This window comes from Callionymus lyra, chromosome 11 (genome assembly GCF_982586985.1).
Source record: "Callionymus lyra chromosome 11, fCalLyr1.hap1.1, whole genome shotgun sequence".
NCBI classification, from domain to species: Eukaryota; Metazoa; Chordata; class Actinopteri; order Syngnathiformes; family Callionymidae; genus Callionymus; species Callionymus lyra.
Window position 1 is genome coordinate 21222818 of NC_141828.1, and position 21396 is coordinate 21244213.

General features: G+C 38.2%; 2 protein-coding genes across 22 annotated transcripts in view; both read right to left on the reverse strand.

Annotated features, from left to right (window-relative positions):
* The window catches only part of kcnma1a (potassium large conductance calcium-activated channel, subfamily M, alpha member 1a), a 174516-nt gene extending 174041 nt beyond the window's left edge, over positions 1-475 (reverse strand). For all 18 annotated transcript variants that reach the window (XM_087803093.1, XM_087803088.1, XM_087803091.1 and 15 more), the window contains exon 1: positions 95-475. In XM_087803093.1, coding sequence (XP_087659219.1) covers positions 95-385 — 291 coding nt within the window. In that variant the 5' untranslated portion in view covers positions 386-475. The remainder of the gene's footprint in view (positions 1-94) is intronic.
* A 14327-nt stretch (positions 476-14802) lies between these two features.
* Positions 14803-21396, reverse strand: part of LOC148069586 (disks large homolog 5-like) — a 49893-nt gene continuing 43299 nt past the window's right edge. For all 4 annotated transcript variants that reach the window (XM_087803081.1, XM_087803079.1, XM_087803082.1 and 1 more), the window contains 7 exons: positions 20735-20905; positions 20423-20613; positions 20217-20360; positions 20015-20142; positions 19843-19952; positions 18488-18597; positions 14803-17736 (listed from right to left, as the gene is read on the reverse strand). In XM_087803081.1, coding sequence (XP_087659207.1) covers positions 17633-17736; positions 18488-18597; positions 19843-19952; positions 20015-20142; positions 20217-20360; positions 20423-20613; positions 20735-20905 — 958 coding nt within the window. In that variant the 3' untranslated portion in view covers positions 14803-17632. The remainder of the gene's footprint in view (positions 17737-18487; positions 18598-19842; positions 19953-20014; positions 20143-20216; positions 20361-20422; positions 20614-20734; positions 20906-21396) is intronic.

Sequence of the window (21396 nt, forward strand, 5' to 3'; positions counted from 1 at the left end):
GAAGATGTTCCTCAGGCTGGAGTGACTGATGGAGATGCTGGGTGACACCTTGAAGGCCACCTTCCACGAGGAGGAACCAGAGCTCATAACCTACCTTCTTCTTAATGTTGCAGTGGCAGCACACAGTCCACAGATACTTGAGCGTCCTCCACAGCAGGATGATGAAGAGACCCCCGAAAAACGTCACCATGGAGGAGGCGAGGAAAGCCCACCACATGCGCTGTCCATTATTGTCGCAGGGCACCTCCGACGAGAAGGGAATGACGAGGTTCTGCATCTTGGAGATCAGGATCGACGACTCCGGGTTCACGTTATTGTGGATATCGCTTGTCCTCATAGAAGTGTCGCTTCCATGGGGGACGGTGCCATCCGCCTCGGCTAGCATTGGGGGTCCGTGGAGATCCGGCGCCAGCGTCCCCAGCCCCACTCACCAGCCATATTGCTTTGAATAAAAACCTTCAGATTGTTTGTTTTTGGTTTTAGATTCGAGACGGTTGAAGTCTTTCACGAGCCTCTGTAACGTCGCGCGCGCACTGACAGAAATAGCGTCTCCAAAGGCGAGACATTTAAAAATCCGCAACAATGACGAATGAGTCGCGTCTCGCCCGGAACGTGGATCCAGCCTCGACCCCCGCCATACTGTCCAATAGCAACTCAAAAAATGGAAAGAAAAGTGGAAGGTTTTTCTTAGGGTCGAAGAACGCGAGAGGATCCGAGGTCCAAGTCCACGATCGAGTCCGCAACAGGGTGAGGAGACACGGGCATGTTTCTCCAAATGCGTGGATGAGACTCCGGTGCGTCCGCGCAGCAGAGCAGCTGAGAGCCGCTGTCAGAGCCGCGTGCACGCGAGGAGGAGCGCGAGATTTACAGGTGGAGGGAAGGGAGGAGCGAGGAGCTAATAATAAAGATGCGCCATGTTAGCGTGCGTGTGTGTGCGTGTGTGTGCGTGCGTGTGTGTGTGTGTGCGGGTTCAGACGCAATGGCGCAGCGACTGTGTGTTTGCGCACGAGACGCGATGATTAGGCGCAACGTTTCAGCTGGAGTTCAGGGGTCACGTGACGAGGGTGTTTTTTTTTATGAAAGGCGATCTTGAGTGACGTCTGTGAAGGACGAGAAATGACATTGTTGGAAATAAATGTATAAATACATAAACAAATGTATAAATATATTAAAAAAAATGTATAAATACATAAACAAATGTATAAATAAAAATGTTCTAAAGGTATACATACATAAATAAATGTATAAATACATAACTAAATGTACAAATAAACAAAGGTTCTAATACAAAACTAAATGTACAAAAAAAACAGAGGTTTCAATACATAAACAAATGTATAAACATGTATAAATACATAAAAAAGTATACATACATAACTAAATGTATCAATAAACAAATGTGTAAATACAAAACTAAATGTATAAGTACATTAAAAAAAGTAGAAATACATAACTAAATGTATAAATACATAACTAAATGTATAAATAAACAAATGTGCAAATACAAAACTAAATGTAGAAAATAAAAAAATGTGTAAATACATAACTAAATGTAGAAAATAAAAAAATGTGTAAATACATAACTAAATGTAGAAATAAACAAATGTGTAAATACATAACTAAATGTGTACATATATAAAAAAAATAGAAATACATAAACAAATGTATAAATACATAAACAAATGTATAAATACATAAATAAATGTATAAATACATAACTAAATGTATAAATACATAAAAAAGTATAAATACATAAATAAATGTAAACATACAGTACATAACTACATGTATAAATAAACAAATGTGTAAATACAAAACTAAGTGTATAAATACATTTAAAAAATGTATAAATACATAACTAAATGTACAAATACATAAAAAAGTATAAATACATAAATAAATGTATAAATACATAACTAAATGTATAAATAAACAAATGTGTAAATACAAAACTAAATTTTTAAATACATAAAAAAGTATAAATACATAAATAAATGTATAAATACATAACTCAATGTATAAATACATAACTAAATGTATAAATACATAAAAAAAAGTATAAATACATAAATAAATGTAAAAATACATAACTAAATGTATAAATACATAAAAAAAGAGAAATACATAAATGAATGTATAAATACATAACTAAATGTACAAATACATTAAAAAAGTAGAAATACATAAATAAATGTATAAATACATTACTAAATGTATAAATAAACAAATGTGTAAATACAAAACAAAATTTATAAATACATAAAAAAGTATAAATACATAAATAAATGTATAAATACATAACTAAATGTATAAATACATAACTAAATGTATAAATACATAAATAAATGTATAAATACATAACTAAATGTATAAATAAACAAATGTGTAAGTACAAAACTAAATGTATAAATACATAAACAAATGTATAAATACATATATAAACGTTTAAATACCTAACTAAATGTATAAATACATATAAATATCAAAATGTCAAAATGAACAAATAAATCAGTCCTTCTGATTTTATTTTTTTCGCTTTTCTGTATATACATGTATTTATTTATACAATTAGTTGTGTATTTATTAATTCATACTGATGTCATTTATCGACCTTCATAGACATCAGTTTATAATTTGCTCAAACTAGGGTTGTGACAATACCAATATCAATATAGTACATTTTGTCAATACTAACTTTGACGTACACACCTTTATTAAATGAAGAAAACCATCATCAAGTGATCATTTCACATTCAAAGAGAGTGGATGGTGTTTTCTTTCATTTCATATTGATGCAAAAATTAACATCTATTATACAGTCAAACAGTTTTGAGAAGTCTTCAAATATAATAATAATAAACCTTTATACACGACTTTCAAGGATTTCTGTCACAGATAGAATTCAGTTCAAAATGTTGATTTAAATCTGGTCTTGTCAACATCAGTTAACAGGGTTTGTTAGATAGTTATCAGTTAAGTTAAGTTAGTTAATCAGATCAGTTATTTTTGACTGTATACTCAGTAGAATTGAATTATGATATGTCAATTTAAATATTCAAGAATACAATATGGGACAGGGAATTGATTAAAAATAATATAAATAAATGAAGTAAAAAATTAGGTACAAATATAAATAAATTTATGAAAAAATTAATTAAATATTAGGGATTTTTAATGTGCACAAGTAAAGAGAACATTTTAAAATTGTTTATTTTAAATAGTTAAATGTTTTTATGATAACCATAAAAAACAAAATCTCTTAAAGTACATTTTTTATGGTGGTTTCTATCATGCATGTCACTTCAAGAATGCGTTATTTATGTGGTGCACTGCTGATCCTTAAATCAGTGTCTGCAGTGGTCAGTACCTTTAAAACAGTGCATGTTTGTGCAGAGGTTACTTGGATATTTGCTTTAATGACCTACATTTTCAAGCATGGCTCACCCTAGCGTCCAGTTTGTTAATTGCAAGCTAAATATGATCCACACAAATTAAAAATATTTTCTCTCAAAGAAGTTTTCTCTTCCACAGAAAACACTGGTGACACGGATCCTCCTGCGTGTGAAAGTCTGTGGACACATGACAGGTGTGTGCGGGTGATGACGTGAGGCATGACTGGAGATAGTTTATGGACCTACTCTTCCTGGACTTCTGGAATGAAGGGTGGGGGGGGGGGGGGGTCAACAGCTGGTTCAGGCTCTGAATGACCAGCCTTGGGAACTGGATCAGGCAGGTGTGTTTGAACACCTGTGGCACAGACGCCCGATAATCTCTGGGTTCAATTAGAATTTATTAATGCGAGTGATTGTCAGCTGATGGACTCAAACGTGGGTCTGGACTCTGGTCACGATGAAGCCCAGCGTGGTCACCGATCTCGGTGAAGACCACTGGACGAGCAGACATGCCTAAAGAAGGTGTGTTGGTTAATTTATCGTCTGGGAAAATATTTGTGCTTATACAGAAATAGCTGCTGAAACTGAGACCTTCATGTCCAGAGCAGGCCGTAAAATACTAACATAAAATTTAAAACTTCCTTAAGATGCTTCAAAAAGCTACACCGGGAACAGCGAAGATGTATAAATACATCAGAGTGAATCTTCATTTATTGAGAGAATCATTAATTATTCATTAAAAAGACTGAGGTGATGTAATTGAAAGATGTTTATAACAATTAAAAAAGTAGGTAAAAGGGTAAATACATACATGTTAATATTTCAAAAATGTTTTTAAAAGGCTGTGATATATTCTTAATATTATCTTTTAATATTAAACTGTATAATAATGCCATCAAATCAAGTTTAGGCACAAATATATTACATATATTTTATATATTACATGATTTTTATGAAACTCTTTCTATTTCATTTAGATTTTTTTAACAATCAAATTGTTGTTTTACGTTTACAACACTGGCTATAAAAGTTTCTGATCCCGTTTTTATTTTGAAATAAGATGATATTCAAGGGTGACTTATTATTTATTATTATTAATATTTAATAAATAATTGAATACAACATATGTAATAAGTACAAATATGAACGTAATCATTGCTTCTTCTATTGAACCACAAGAGCAATGAATATTTGGTTACATGTTTTAATGATTTGATTGTTAACCTTTGTGTTATCTCGGGGTCAAGGTGTCCCCGAAAGCAAATGTGTTTCTAGTATCCCTTTTGTTGTCTCTGGGTCAAGGTGACCCGGAAACAAATGTATTTCTAGTATCCCTTGTGTTATCTCAGGGTCAAGGTGACCCGAAAACAAACCTGTTTCTAGTCTCCCTTGTGTTATCTCAGGGTCAAGGTGACCCGAAAACAAATGTATTTTTACTATCCCTTGTGTTATCTCAGGGTCAAGGTGACCCTAAAACAAACGTGTTTTCAGTATCCCTTGTGTTATCTCAGGGTCAAGGTGACCCTATAACAAACCTGTTTCTAGTCTCCCTTGTGTTATCTTATGGTCAAGGTTACCCAAAAACAAATTTGTTTCTACTATCCCTTGTGTTATCTCAGGGTCAAGGTGACCCGAAAACAAATGTATTTTTACTATCCCTTGTGTTATCTCAGGGTCAAGGTGACCCTAAAACAAACGTGTTTTCAGTATCCCTTGTGTTATCTCAGGGTCAAGGTGACCCTATAACAAACCTGTTTCTAGTCTCCCTTGTGTTATCTTATGGTCAAGGTTACCCAAAAACAAATTTGTTTCTACTATCCCTTGTGTTATCTCAGGGTCAAGGTGACCCGAAAACAAATGTATTTTTACTATCCCTTGTGTTATCTCAGGGTCAAGGTGACCCTAAAACAAACGTGTTTTCAGTATCCCTTGTGTTATCTCAGGGTCAAGGTGACCCGAAAACAAATGTGTTTCTAATATCCCTTTTGTTGTCTCTGGGTCAAGGTGACCCGAAAACAAACGTGTTTCTAGTCTCCCTTGTGTTGTCTCTGGGTCAAGGTGACCCGAAAACAAATGTGTTTCTAGTATGCCTTGTGTTATCTCAGGGTCAAGGTGACCCGAAAACAAATGTGTTTCTAATATCCCTTTTGTTGTCTCTGAGTTAAGGTGACCCTAAAACAAATGTGTTTTTAGTATCCCTTGTGTTATCTCCGGGTCAAGGTGACCCGAAAACAAATGTGTTTCTAGTATCCCTTGTGTTGTCTCTGGGTCAAAGTGACCCAAAAACAAATGTGTTTCTAGTATCCTTTGTGTTGTCTCAGGGTCAAGGTGACCCAAAAACAAATGTGTTTCTAGTATCCCTTGTGTTGTCTCTGGGTCAAGGTGAATGACCTCCGCCTTAACCCTGAGATAACACAAGGGTAAAGAATATATTAGATAATTAGAAAAGTTCAATAAAATAATGGAATTTTTAGAAAAACAAATAAAAGCCTTTAAAATTCTTAATTGTAGAGTGAAATACCCAGAAAAACACATAAACCGTGTAAAATTTGGTCGACGTGACCAAGATGAGGGTCTCTGCTGTCACAGCGAAACAATGACCTTTGACCTTAAACAACGGAGATAGTTTCCAATGGTGAATTACCAAGTCGTTTATTAAATAAACCAGCAGCTCATGCCGCGGCTGTAAATGAAGAAGTGAATCACCCCTCGGTCCAAATTTACTCTCCTGGCAGACGACATGGTGTTCCAGCGATAATCCTCCTTCCTCCCTCCAGCTCCGAGCTCAACCGAGGGAACTTTTCCACAAAATTTACTGACAGACGACAACTCTGGTCCGAGCTAATAGACGGTCAGGAGAGGAGGATATTAATATCGTATTCACACAAGCAAGAAAAGCCCGAAGAGACATCAGCTCATTCATCATGTGATCACTCGTGGTTATTGTCGGCCACAGCTGGGGGTGTGGGGGGGGGGGGGTACATCCATGGTCCTTCATGAAATACCAGCTGTTGAAGTGTGTGGAGAAGCCTGGCCGCGGGGGTCCCATGCTCGCAGACATTAGAGCTGTCAGATGTTAATCCAGGCAGGAGGTCGGGAGATGGACGAGTCGACGAGCAGGAAGATACGGAACAGAAGCGAGAGGGCTTTGCCTGATCAGCTCAAGTTCAGCAGGGGCTGTCGGCAGCTGCCCCCCCCCCCCCCGGAACAGCGGGGGACCCCGACTCTCTCCGGAGCAGGTGAAGGTTGAAGAGTCTGGTGGAGGAGCAGAGGGAAGGGAGGACGATCACATTAGTGGAAATATATGTCGCTCCAGTGAGCATCTGGAAGGGACTCGGCCATTGGCCACAGTACCATGTCACCTCAAGGGTAAGGCCTGGGGGGGGATTAGGGGGAGCTGTTTACATTAAAAAAAATGTTTTAATGAAACTCTATACTAGTTAAAATGAGATGAACACAGACTCTATAACAGTGATTCCCAACTTGTGGGCTGAAGGTATTGCAAGTGAGCCGCAAAATCGTTTCCAAAATGGTATCATTTTTTGGTGGTAGGGAGGATATAATTATATAAAAATAAAAATAAACATAATAATGTTTTAAATGTTAAAACCAGTTGAATTTAAAAGGAACATTTTCAAATATTATTTTCATTATATTGTTTTTCCTTCGAGTATTATACATGTGACAAGGAAAAGACAGAGAACGTATTATAATGCCTTCGTATTTATGGGGTCGGAGGTGGGCCGCAAAGGGTTTTGAGACTTAATAGTGGGCCCTGAATTGGATAAGGTTGTTGACCACTGCTCTATACAATTATATATTTCCTGCTTTTTGATGAACCTTTTGTGTACGGGGCATTAAATCTAATTAAGTAAGTAAGTAATAGCCATTTGTAAAGCGCCTTTCTAGACCAGGGTCACAAAGCTCTTTAACAATCCCAAGCAATTCACAGTTAAAATATATACTTTAAAAGATTAAGACACATAAGACAAACACAGGAGTCCCAGAGAATCAAGGCAAAGCCTGCACAAATAAGAATGTCTTAAGATGCTTCTTAAAGGAGTCAGTAGATCCATCAAACACAGAGGGAGAGGAAGATCGTTCCAAAGCTTAGGAGCAACAGTCTGGAAGGATTTCTCTCCTCTGGTCCTGAACCCTGTGCGAGGAACCATCAGTAGATTCTGATCCACAGACCTCAGAGCCCAAGCTGGGGTGTAAGGCTGGATCAGATCAGTGATGTAAGGAGGAGGCTGACCATGAATAGCTCTGAAAGTAAGAACCAAGAAATTTAAAGTTGATCCTGAAAGAAACTGGCAGCCAGTGAATAGTTTGAAGGATCGGCAAAATGTAAGTCCTTCTACTAGAGCGGGTCAGAATTCTCGCTGCAGAGTTTTGCTGCAGGCGAGACAGCTCCTTCTTGTTTAGAGACGAAAATAAACTGTTACAATAGTCTAAACGAGAAGACACAAACGCATGGATTAAAAGATCCAGAAAATGGTGACAAAATATATTTCATGAGAAGTTCAGAAACAAAACAACACACACGTCAGTCAGTGGTTAGTTGGATCTCATGATCTGCTGGAGCGATGACAACAAGATAAGATTCTTCACGTAGGAAAAAAAAAAGAGTGAACACAAACGATGAGGAGTGGATTAATGAGAGAAATGTGACAGATTTTACACAGAAACGACATGAAAAGTCTTTGATTCGATACAGAGGCTGAGAAAATCCTGGTTGTTGGATCCACATTTCTGGACGAATTTGCAATTCCATCGAAGAACATTGCGATCGGGACGATAACTTGGACGAGATGCTGTAAGAAATAAAATGTGGCTTTTAATAAAAAAAAAAAATTCAAAGAACATTTAAAGCATTTTCAGCAAAATAATCTACATTTACGTAAATTAAAAGTGTTTAAATGGTGTTGAAATTAGGTTGTGAGACCTGGACAAAGTGAGGCCTTTGATCTTTATGTAGCCATTGGGTAAAAACATTAAAATACAAATGCTGGACTTTTTTTTGCTATTCGAATAAATCTAAGTCAGTTTCCTAACCTGACAATAATGATAGACAAGAGAAAATAAAGAATGAGAGACAGGAATAAAAGCAGTAATAGTAGGTGAAAGTACCACTGTGGGAGAAATACTCGAGCCTAAATAAACATGTACTGGTTCAACATCACCGTCCGTGAACGACGACGGCGACGTTCAGCTAATATCGCCTTCGCCGCTGGAAGTTTTCCTCCAGAAATTGAAAGGTCATTTCATCTTCCAGTCGCTGCAGCTTTCAGCCAGATTGAATCACTTCCATCACTCTCCGTCTCTGAAGGACAAATTCACATTTCTGCTGGCCCATCATTATTCCGCCTCCTGTTGGAGGAGCCTTTTTAAAAAATGGACCTGTGCGGGGATAATAATGGAAGATACAGTATCACACTTGGATGGAAAACAGCCGAGTCATCAGTCTCTTTCACACAAATGAGTCTTATTGTCATGCTAATGTCAGGAAAGTTTCTAATGAATTGACTTGATAACATGGACCTTGGTCACTTCTTAAGTCCATCACCTCACGCTGGAGCCTATCCCAGCTTTTCTGGGCGAGAGGAGGGGGACACCCTGGACAGGATGCCAAAAGGAGCTGTCTCACCTGCAGTTGATTCAGAACTCTGCACTGCAGAGAGAATTCTGACCCGCTCTAGTAGAAGAACTCACATTTCTCTGATCCTTAAAACTCTTCACTGGCTTCCAGTTTCTTTCAGGATCAACTTTAAAATTCTGGTTCTTACTTTCAGATCTATTAATGGTCAGACTCCTCCTTACATCAGTGATCTGATCCAGCATTACACCCCAGCTCGGGCTCTGAGGTCTGTGGATCAGAATCTACTGATGGTTCCTCGCACACAGTTCAGGACCAGAGGAGAGAAATCCTTACAGGCTGTTGCTCCTAAGCTTTGGAACGATCTTCCTCTCCCTCTGTGTTTGATGATCTACTGACTCCTTCAAGAAACATTTTAAGACGTTTCTATTTGTTCAGGCTTTTCGCTGATTTCCTGGAACTCCTGTTGTGTTATCAGTTTTATCTTGACCTTTAAAGTATATATTTTATTGAGTATTGTTTTGATTGTTTAAGCGCTTTGTGACCCTGGTCTGGAAAAGCGCTATATAAATAAAAATGACTTACTTACTTACAAAGAAATACCCTAACCCTCACCTTGCTGTGAGGCGATCACACCACCGTTAAAACAAGCGTTCAGTATTAAAAGTCAGACGTTGTGACTGTGAATCCAACACGATTCCTCAACATCCCGACTCTACACAGCAACACCTCGGGAGCAGCAGGAATCATTTTCGGTTAATCCAATTATGGCCCTCGGATCCTTTGTTCAACCGCGTCACCGACGATTATTTTTAGACGTCGTCGAACCCGCCTCCGGTGTTTCCCAGATAATTAGAAATAACTGCCGATGGATGGAAAACAAAGTTCTAAAAGCGTTGCGTTATATTGGGTCCGTCTGGGCGTATTGCCTCAGCTGCCGCAGTCACTTGTCACGTAGGAGGCCGTGATGTCATCTGCAGCGAATACATTCTGCCGGAGCGGCCGTGACGCCTCGGAGATGACTTGTGAGCTTCGTGCGATCTGGGTTTCCTTCTTCCCTTGGTTTTCCTTGAGAGTGGGAAACACCCTTCACGTGTCCTCAGTAGGGTTACCTTGGACCATCATGCTGTGGAAGAGCAGATGTAGATAATGAAGTACATGAAGCAGCTGTTCTGAGTCTGTCCCAGTTAGTTGAGCTTCGGTTCACTCTCCCAGACACTCTTGGTCTTCAAGCCATCTTTAGAGGGCAACTAATGTGTTGATTTAAGTGTGTCTTAAATAGATGTTGGACTCTATTGTATTCATCAGTATTTGTCTGTTTGTACAAAACTCTCTTTTCATTAAAACAGTTACATCAGAAAATGATCTTAAGACCAACCCTGTGTAAAATTTGGGTGTTAAAAAAGATCAATATAGTTAATATGTCATAATATTTTTTACCACGATACTGTCTTGATATTTGACAGCACTGCATCGATTATTACCATAGTTTGTTTATGGTTTATAGTTTAATTATTGGTGTTTAAAATAAAATAATTCAATTTTGTTTAATCATGAATTGTTCATTTTTGTATTCCAATTAAACCTCCGGCCGCTAGATGGCAGCAGTCATTTTTTCCACCGGAGCTGCTAAATGAACATTGAAATCCTGCAAGTTCCTGGATTTGACTGAGGATGAGAGGATACAGCCGACTCCAGCAGCTTCTAAATATTTTGGTTTTAAAACAAATGAAAATATTTATGACTTAATCAGGAGTAATCTGGTCTGTAAATTCTGCAACACCAGAGTCAAGTTCTCAGACAATACTACAAATATATCCTTGTTCCTGCAGTATTGAAATATATAGTTTCGGTGCCCCTGTATAATGGTAAGTATCGTATCACCAGATTCTTGGCAATAAACACCTCTATCGAAAATTCTTAGTTTTTCTGGAGATAAAATCTTGTTTACCATTACAACATACACTCCGCAGTGATTGGTCAAGCATCAAGGTTTGTCACCGCTAGTTATCAATCCTCAAAGTCTCCAACTCCAAGGGACTCGTTGTACAAACAAAGCAGGGCGTGATTACAGCCGGCTGAAGGAGGAGTGAAGCCATTATTAAGTCAAAATGGACTCCACTCGTGTAACCTCTTGTTTGCCCATAATTCAAACGGGTGAGAACTTTATAAAGTAATAAGTTCAAAACATCATGATGATGAGAGACTTACTGCATCTTGGAGAGAAAGACTTCAACATTTGAAACATGTGAGTGAGTCAGGAGAGTTGGACTTAAATTGTAATCATTCATTTACCTTTAAAAAAACGTCATCCATTCAAATATGCTTCTCCTTCTTCACACACATTTTTACAACAATATGTGCATAAAAATACGTATATGTATATATTTAAAAAACTTAATAAGACGCTAGAGTAAGGGTTTAATTCATGCCGTTGTTTGATGGGATGTGGAATTTTCCAGGACAAAAATAACGAGCCATGAAACAACATATAGGGGCAAACGCAGCAACATAAGCGGAATGATTCATGAAGTAGTGGCACACATGAGCAGTCCCCGGAGGAAGGGCCACGGGAATCTGACCGTTGCATAAGATGAGCATTACATGATAAAGGCTTTTTTTCGCTACTGGCCAGAACACACAGATGCTTCTCCAGCAAGTTGGCACCGTTGCACGCGTCGTTGGCCGACTTTCAAGTTTATGATGAATGCACTTTATTCTCATTTAATGTACGGACGATCAGAGTAGCTTTGTTTTACTCAAACAATGGTTATCAATTAAAAAGTTATTCAGGAGTGTTTCGTGTTCTCTTCTTCAGGTGCTGAAGATATTTTCCTGCTCCTTGTACTCTTAAACTAAATGATACCTCTGCTTATGTATTCATTTTATATTATAGATAAAGCTATTTTTAAATACAAACATAATAGAAACTTAAATAAAATACTTCCTTTAATCTACTAAAATTACCTTAAACACTGTTTATCAATTAAGTGATTGATGTACTTTAATAGTTATGATATCAAATTAAATTATTTTAAGAAATGTATCTTATTACCTTTATATTTCTTTAAACAAATCAAGAATAAATTGTAAATTATAGATTGTATGTGTCTTAAAAAAAAAGTGATCTATATACAAAAATGTGTTGAAGACGAGACATTTCACAGACTGAACAGGTAATATTTTTATTTCCCAGTGATTTATTTTAAATTTAAACAAGAACCTTGATCAGAATTTGAATCAGGGACGACTGTGGCTGGTATAGACTTGTTGCTAAGCAACGGGGGTTCAAAATGATAAGAGAGGATCCCTGAGGATCTGAGGTTTCCACTAAAAAGGGTTCCACTGTAGACGACGGCTTGTCAAGTGTTCGCCCGCGGAACTGAACACTGACGCAAATCTCAATGAGCAACAGAAGTCAAACTTTTCTTCTTCTTCTTTATGTTTCACTCGTTTCTTCTGGTTTCACAGACTTTTTTAAATTTGATTATTATATTTTTCTTTACAATATAGTCATGTTCTATTCTTTAGTTTATTAATGAATGCCTTTTAATTATCATATGCACAAATAAACAAATATGTATTGCATTATTTAATGGAAACCTTTTAGTTTTATATAGTTACAGTATATAAAGAAATCATTTTATGCACCTTATTTTTATTCCTGCTCCGAGTCATGAGCTCTGAAGACTGTCCCAGCTACCTGGGGTAGGCAGTAGGAATCTAAACAGACCACTGTGGGAGGAAACCTGAGGCAATAAGAAAACAGTACAAATTCCATATTTAAAGCAGGAAACCTTTGTTAGATTGTTAACATTGAAGTGGTGACAGAGGCTGACCATGAATCATAAATTTCCTGTTTAGTATTTGGACTTAGTATTCTTATTTATACCTCTTCCATTGATCAGTATGTTCTTAATTTAATTAAATTCTAATTTACCAAAGGAACCTTCCCAAGGAATGAATAGTAGTATGAATAATAGAAAGAAAAGTACCCATCCATTTATGTATCTAAATATGACATAGTAGCACTTTTAACAACAAAATATACTTTCATTTAAAGAGACTAGAATCAAGATATATTTACAGAAATGTCCATCAGTAAAATATACTTGATTTTGTTTTGTTTTTTTACAGAACAATTCCTCATATCGAGGAAAGCCAAGAAAAAACAATTGTTTATCATTTTATTCAGCTTTTTAAAAACCCAGTGATGTCCTGAAATGTCCCGCGACCTCCGACCTCTGCCCCTCACCTGTCAGGCACGCTCGAATGCCTCCAACAGAAGATGTTAGTCAGTGAGGAGTTCACGGATGATGGGAGCGCTGATGTGACCCCATAACATCCCTGAGACTCCACGGATTAGTCACGCGGACCTGTGGAGGGCTTCGGTGACGGAGGGATGAATCGCTGGACCCTCATCCTCAGAGGTCAGGCGAGAGTTTGAAGGTGAACGAGGGAACGAAAACATGGATCTGAGGTTAACATATAAAGCCACAGAAACAACCGTGTATGTATATGTATATATATATATATATATATATATATACTACCGTATTTTCTTCAGGAACATCATCACTCTGTCGACTACTGACCACTGCGAGCTTCCAATCCGCCCTCTTTTGTGAGTTTCTGCTCAGTCAAGCTCATCACATTTAGTTGCTTCCGGTGCAGATTTTTTGCCGCTGACTCAGCATTTCTGTTAATTTCTGCTGCGTTATTATTTCACACTAATGTGTGGAGAGAATTCAAACACTCTCGGGGCTTCGTGACACGTTTATTTTTGCAACATCGACTCAAAAAATAAAAACCAGAAGAAACATTGTTCTGTCTTTTGTTGTTAAAACTTGAATGTAACAACAAATATAAATGACTTAAATTTGCAGCGATTACGTGTGTGTATGTGTGGAGACAGCGCCCTCTAGCGTCCAGAAACAACAGTTTAGCTTCTACTATCCACTCATTGAGAGAATGGGCTTCATTTTGGTTTTTAAATATTCAAAAACAAAGGCACCTGCAGTGACTATAAAATATGTTGTGCGCCTTTTTTTCACTAGAAAGGTTTTAGGTTTGGGGCTCATTCTACGACACAGATGCCAATTTCACTTCACTTTATTACACTTATAGAAAACACCTATAGAAAAGTTGGATTTTTCTGTCTTTTTTGGACATGGCAGCCACCGTAGCTTTATTGACCCTAGGGATGTGTATTGGCAAGAATCAATACATATCACAATAACAAGGACAACAAGATTATATATTGCGATACTGTAGGAACAAGGATATATTTGTAGTATTGCCCCGAGTACCTGACTCTGGTGTTGCAGAATTTACAGACCACATGACTCTTTAAAAAAAAGCATCCTCTCGTACTCAGGCGTCGTCAGTGTCACGGTAATTTTCTAAGACATTCAGATATGTCACATTTCATTTTAGACGTACTGTTAGTATCCAATTTTTAGATTAAACACGTAAACAATGTATTTATTCAATTCTATTGTGGATTTTAAAAATTAAGATATTTTAAATTTTTCGATTTAGAAGGTCCAAGGCCTTAGAGTGGAACTGTTACTGACTAGCTTTAAGTGTGTATATACAATTGAGTTTTACATGCATTTGACAAATTTGTCCCTTTTTATTTAGCCGTTTATGTCACTTAAAATGAAGCTGCATGGTTGAAATCGTAGCAGAGATTCTGACTTTTTATTTTAGCACCAAAGTTAATTTTAGTGCTGAACATTACTGAGTATTTATAGTGTAGATTCTGTATCATAACTGTTTTATTAAAAGTACACCATTGACAAAAACACACAATCGAGAAAATGCGTTTAATTCTCGTATTAATGTCTTGACATACAAATCACATTCTTTTAATAAAAGAAATGATCTATCAGTACCTGGCACTTTCTACACACACAACCATTTTCCAGTCACCGCCCACTCTCTGGAAAAAAACAAAAACAGTTCTGCTCTGTTTACCTTTTTTTCTCTCCCGGCCCAACAAGTCAAACTTCTGGACCAAAGTTGTTTTTTTTATGTGCAAGAATAAATCCCTTTTTAGTTATTCATATTAGCAGGCCTTCTTCTTCAGCATATACATAAATATATGGCGTCGAAAAAGGCTCTAAATGAAACGTAAGGAACTCATGTGATACGAACAGAATGAAAACAACGTGAAGTAGTTACAGTAGATATTAAAGTACCTTGATGTCGTCGACTGGAAACCATGGGACACTTACACGGTAAAGGTTCACAGCTAAACAAGTGCAAAACAGAAGTTTGAAAACAAATCATCACCTCGGCGAGGATTTTGGCACGATACAATACATGTTAAAGGAACAGTCTGTTTTCTTTTCCTTCTGATAGAAAAAGTCCATTAAATAACAGTAGAACAATGACGGACGATCAACGGAGGAGAAGAAGTTCACCCTGTTCATTTGCTTCATGTTGAGAAGAACGATGACTCGGGCTGATGGCGAATTAAAATAAGACCTCACAACCTTCATACTAGTCAAATATGACCTTCAAGAATCAACTCTGGATTTCAATATTCTGGTATCTCTCAGGCAAGATTTGTAAATCCCTGATGCTGAGGATAAGTCACTTCCTGTGGCACAAGAAAGAAGGGATCGTTTATTTACGTTTGTTTTTAGTAGCTATTAAAGTGGAGCTCAGAGACTTTTTCTTAGTGTGGGTAATCCAAACAAAGAATTTTACTACCTCAATATTCACATTTATTCATCTGAATATTTATGAATGAAGCAACAAACGTTTGAAAAATACTGCTTAAGTGTGACACCAATACTGAGATGGGGATTTAAATCCAACAGATGAATGATTCAAAGTATAAACAGGATTCGTAAGAATGTGAAACCACATCAAAACTACGAGATGAAAACCAGAAATATTAAAGCACTAAGTTGTTGTTTTGAGATGATCACTCAAAACACAATTTTCTTTAGCTAGGAAGGCAAAATATTGTCAGTTCTGAAGATGGAAGTGCTGAGCAAAAACGTAATGAATATGATCCCAATTATGGCAATATAAACATAAAGAGGCTGTATAGAAATAAATGGAATGGATTTGAATCTGGACTAATATTCATAAGAAGAAATATTAAAATCTCTGATGAAAAGGTGTGAATGTGAATGGGGATTTTAATTGTTGTTTTAGTTAGTTTTTTTTTGTTTTAACAAATTTTATTTTTAAAAGGCAACTAATGTGTTGACATAATGTCTCTTTATCATCACCTTTATTGTACTCATCGGTATGTCCGTTTGCATAAAACAAGTTTTTTATACAAAAAAAATTATAACCATACCCACTCTGCGTTGATATTTGTCACCACGCGTCATCAATTCAAGGGACTCGTTGTATAAACAAAGCGGGCGTGATTACAGCTGGCTGGAGGAGGAGTGAAGCCATTATTACATCATAATGGACTCTGCTCTCGTAACCTCTTGTTTGCCAAGATTTCAGACGGGGGAGAATTTAAAGGAATAAATTCAAAGAGACTTACTGAACATTTAAAACATGTGACTGAGTCACATTAGTTGCCCTTTAAGTATTATTTATAGTATTTCAGTCAAAACAGCTAAAATATATGTAAATAAATGTCATTGCATTAAAAATGGTTGCATTAAAATGTTATTAGAGAAAACTATAGATGGGAGAACGACATGGATTCCGAGATTAAAACAGTAAAGATGAGATTGAAAAAAAAATATTTTAGTTTACCATCAGTCGATATTGATGAATGAGTGACATGTGACCACAAGAAAAGTGAAATATGTTTTACCTGCTAAAAAGACCTCCAGACACTGAGGTAAACCACCTAGTAAAAAATACATGTAATATAGATTTATAAGTTTAATATATATATATATATATATAGATGTTTTCTGGTGTATCTGTATATGTTATACTCTATAATGTTAAATACAAGTTGAAGAGAGTGAGTTACACAGTGGTCTGTCTAGCCCTGGAGTGCATTCTGAAGCGTTAACCCGTTGGACGCCGCGGCGGCCGATCATCATAGTCTTGTGAGCTTCTCTAGTGTGCTGGTTCCAAACCCCCCCCCCCCCCTTCTTCTCCAAAGGCACTTCCCCAAAGGCCCATAGAACGTTCCACACACCCGAACACTACAGTAACACAAATGCATAGAGGAGACATCGGGCAGATTTCACGGTCAGTGCGACCATGGCTACTCGTGGATGAGGCGACGCTGAGGACACTGAGCTCCAGCATGTCTTCAAACACACCTTCACGTCTGGATCCACACGCTCAAGTCTAGACCTCCGGTCGGTCCACACTTCATCGCAGCCGTCGACGCTTCTACACACAACACGGTCGTCCTTGCACGGGTGCATAATTGAAGAAGAACCGAAGACGTCTTTCTTCAGACGGGCGAGACTGGTGGGCCGAAATCATCTCTAAAGGTTCTGGTACTGTGACTGTAAACACCTGCACTGAATCAATACAAGTACGACACCTGAAATCCCCGAGGGAAGACTGAGTCCATCTTCAGTCCTGCCTTGGTCGTAATCTTGAAAAAATATCAATAATTTACACAAACTTTTGTACCTCGGACGAGAGGGTAAAAGTTAGGGTTCGTGAGTCTTGCTGCAGTGGCTCGCCGTCTCCTCTAGGGGCAGCCGAGTGGAGTCCACAGGACTTTACTTTGTTCTTGATCAACTATAGTGGTGATCTGAGTGCAAATGTAAGAAAGGGTTCCGCCTTGAACGATACCTGAGGGGAGAGTTGAAAATGAATTAAGGAAATAACTTAAAATTTCTACCAAAATTCCAATTTCTCTCATTTTCTACTCACCCTCATGTCGACTAAGGGTTGGGATTATATTCAGAGTAATCTGTTCCTTTTCAGTTATGGACAAAAATGTTTGTTCATTTTAATGTAGCGACTTGAGCTCAGTTGTCTTCATCTTCGTCCAAAAAGACACTTAAAAACATCCAAATACCTCCATACTGCTCGTCTGTAACGTACATCTTGTATTGAAGCCTCGACATGAGGAATTATTCGAAAAAATATAAACAAGTCTGGCATCTACATTGTGTAACATGTTAGCCTTTTAGCTTCTACTACAAACAACAATACATACAAGATGGATGTTACAAAAAATAAATAAATAAAATAAGTCGAAATATTTAGCTTGTTTGTAGCGGAAGATCCCAGGCCATCAGTGTTAATCTTGCACATGTGCACGGACTCAAAATATAGACTGATTTAAGTTTTTTTCTTTTCAATTCCTCATGTCGAGGCTTCTATACAAGATGGACAGTACAGACGAGCAGTATGGAGGTATTTGGATGTTTTTAAGTGTCTTTTTGGAGGAAGATGAAGACGAAGACGACGGAGCTCCAGTCCCTATATTTTTGTCTATAACTCTAAAAGCAAAAGATCACCAATAAACCCAACACTTGGTCGACATAGGGCGAGTTAAACAAATAAACTAACACTTTGTCAGTTACTGCTGACTCACCTGTGAAAAACTTGCTGTAGTCTTGCTCAATCTTCTGTGCACTCTCATACTGCTCCTTGGAATGTTTCTGTGATACTTTGTCCTTCAGGTATACTGGGTCCTTCTGCTCTCTGCAGGGAGGAAAACCTTTAGATCTCAGAACGTGGTGGTGGAAAGTAGCGTGTGCGGCGAGTATCTGCAGTGAGGCGACCTCCGGGTCGTCCCTCGTTAAAGTCATCTTGACATGCATGTCGTGTTTGTCACATCAAGTTCAAGTCAGAGCGCCTGCTGTACTAACAAGGCTGCCATGTGCAACACAAGGTTTCTTAAGGCAGACATCCAGGTTCAATTAAGAGATCAGTCCTGGCAGATTTATGGTCCAACTGGGTCACCGTTTTGTTCCGATCTCTTTAACGTACCGACTTTAAACAAACATGTCCTCATATAGAAAAGTTGGATTTGGAAGCCACCATAACTTTATTGACACTAGGGCTGTGATTTGGCAAGAATCTGGTGATACGATACAAATGACGATACAAGGACAACGAGACGATATATTGCAATACTGTAGGAACAAGGATATATTTGTAGTATTGTGCGAGTACTTGACTCTGGTGTTGCAGAATTTACAGACCACATCATTCTTAAAAAAGGGTGAAGATGACCCGAAGGCCTGGAAACAAACATGTTTGTGCTATCCTTTTAATGCTACTGGAGGGGCTGGAGTCGACTGTATCCTCTCGTACTCAGACATAATCAGGATTTCAATGTTTCTTTTGCTGTGTAGAACATAATGACTGCTACCATCTAATGGCCTGAAATTCAAATATAATTTATCAATTGTCAATTAAAAAAAACATATTACTTCATTTTATAAACACTTTATTGAACTATAATCCATAAAACAACTATGGTACCATGTACTGTCGAATATCAAAACAGTATTGTGGAAAAGAATATGGCGATGTATTGCTATATCGAATTTTTACACCTATAACTGACACTAAACAGTCTTGGAAGTGACGAGTGTAGGTCCAGCTTGGACTGGACAAGCCTTCTATCGGTCAGAAAATTAACCAATGACCTGCTGTCTTTTCTGGCAAATGAGAGGTTACGAGAGTGGAGTCCATTATGACATAATAATGGCCTCACTGCTCCTCCAGCCAGCTGTAATCACACCCCGCTTTGTTTATACAACGAGTCCCTTGGATGTGAAGACTTCCAGGATTGATGACGCGCAGTGACAAACCTCAATGCTTGAATACTCACACCAGATTATTTTACCTACTTCTAGCACATGTATTGACCATTTGACATATTAAAATAAAGCCTGTACACAATTCTCTTCATTAAGGAGTGAAAAAAAACAAACTTACTTGATCTGCTTGGCGTTTTTGTAGCGGACGAACACAACAATGGGATAAATGTGGACACTGTGGAGCCTCTCGATGGCATACGGAGCAATGTCCAGCAAACAATGACAACCCTGCACATGAGATTATCAGGTTTAACTCAGTCCAGGGTTGTCCGTCATCTCGTGATAAATACCTTCTCAGTCGTTTCTTTTATTGAAGCAACAGTGGTGACGTCGAAATGACCGCTCCGGCGTTTGTAGTCGATGAAGAGGCAATCCTTCACGCCACGTTCGATGGCTTGCTGCGACGCCTTCATCACTTCTAACAGAATAAAACGATGCATCAGAAATAAAACCTACGAGGTCGGAACTCAAAGTTTCGCAAACTGAACTGACCAATAACGCATCGGCAAAACTTCCCCGGGGACTCCTTGACCAGCATCTCCTTGACCGGGTCCGTGAGCGGGCCGAGGACGAGGACGGGTCGAGGGAAAGTGCACTCCACTTTCTGGACCCGCTGGTACGCCAGGCTGATGCAGTCTGACACACAGAGAGAACACAAGAGTCACACATGTGGACCTCACAGCTGCCGCTTTCCTCACCTTCCAGAAAAGGGATGGAGTCGGTGCTGATGGTGTCCAGGGCGACCGTCTCTTTGCTCTCTTTGGAGCTGCTGCGCTTGTGTTTCTGTTTCCTCCTGAAGAAGGATCGACGGGCCGCCGCTGAGAGTGTCTTCCCGGAATCTTCCTTCATTTCTGTCACACTATGGCGTCTGTAAAACTCTTGGTCCATCCTTGAAACACACAGATTTTATTTATACATAATAATATATATAATATAATAAACAATTACCTGCAGCGCCATGTTTTTTTAAATAAGGCTATCATCTGAAATTATTTGTTTAATGGACTCACATGTATTTACTGGGAATCTGCCCTCTCTGGATCTGCTGAGCGTTCTCGTCGAGCTGCCACGCCATCCACGTCCCAAAGCTGCCTTTCGGTAAAGACTCGTCCACATACAGGATGTCATCCTTCTTAAAACTGAGGTCTCCTTCTGCTTCTCCTACTCTGTCATAAAGTGCTCTGTGGAAGAAAGACAAGAAGAAGTGAGACTGAGAAGATACTGACCAGAATTATAGAATTATTATACAAGGCCTGGATTATATGTGCTCTTTGGCTCTGGCGATTTGTGAGAAGATTAAAGGATTTTAAGTTCACCTTAGAAAAATACAGCACTATCATGTATTGTAATACCTATCCTCGCAGACTTATTATACGATAGAGCTTCGCAAAGTAATAACATGACGGAGCCTTGGAGAGTAATAGTAATAATACTACGACGCCTCGGAGAGTAATAATACTACAAAGCCTTGCAGAGTAATAATACGACAGAGCCTCGTAGAGTAATAATACGACACAGCCTCACAGAGTAATAATACGACAGAGCCTCGTAGAGTAATAATACGACACAGCCTCACAGAGTAATAATACGACTGAGCCTTGCAGAGTAATAATATGACCGAGCCTCGTAGAGTAATAATACGACACAGCCTCATAGAGTAATAATACGACAC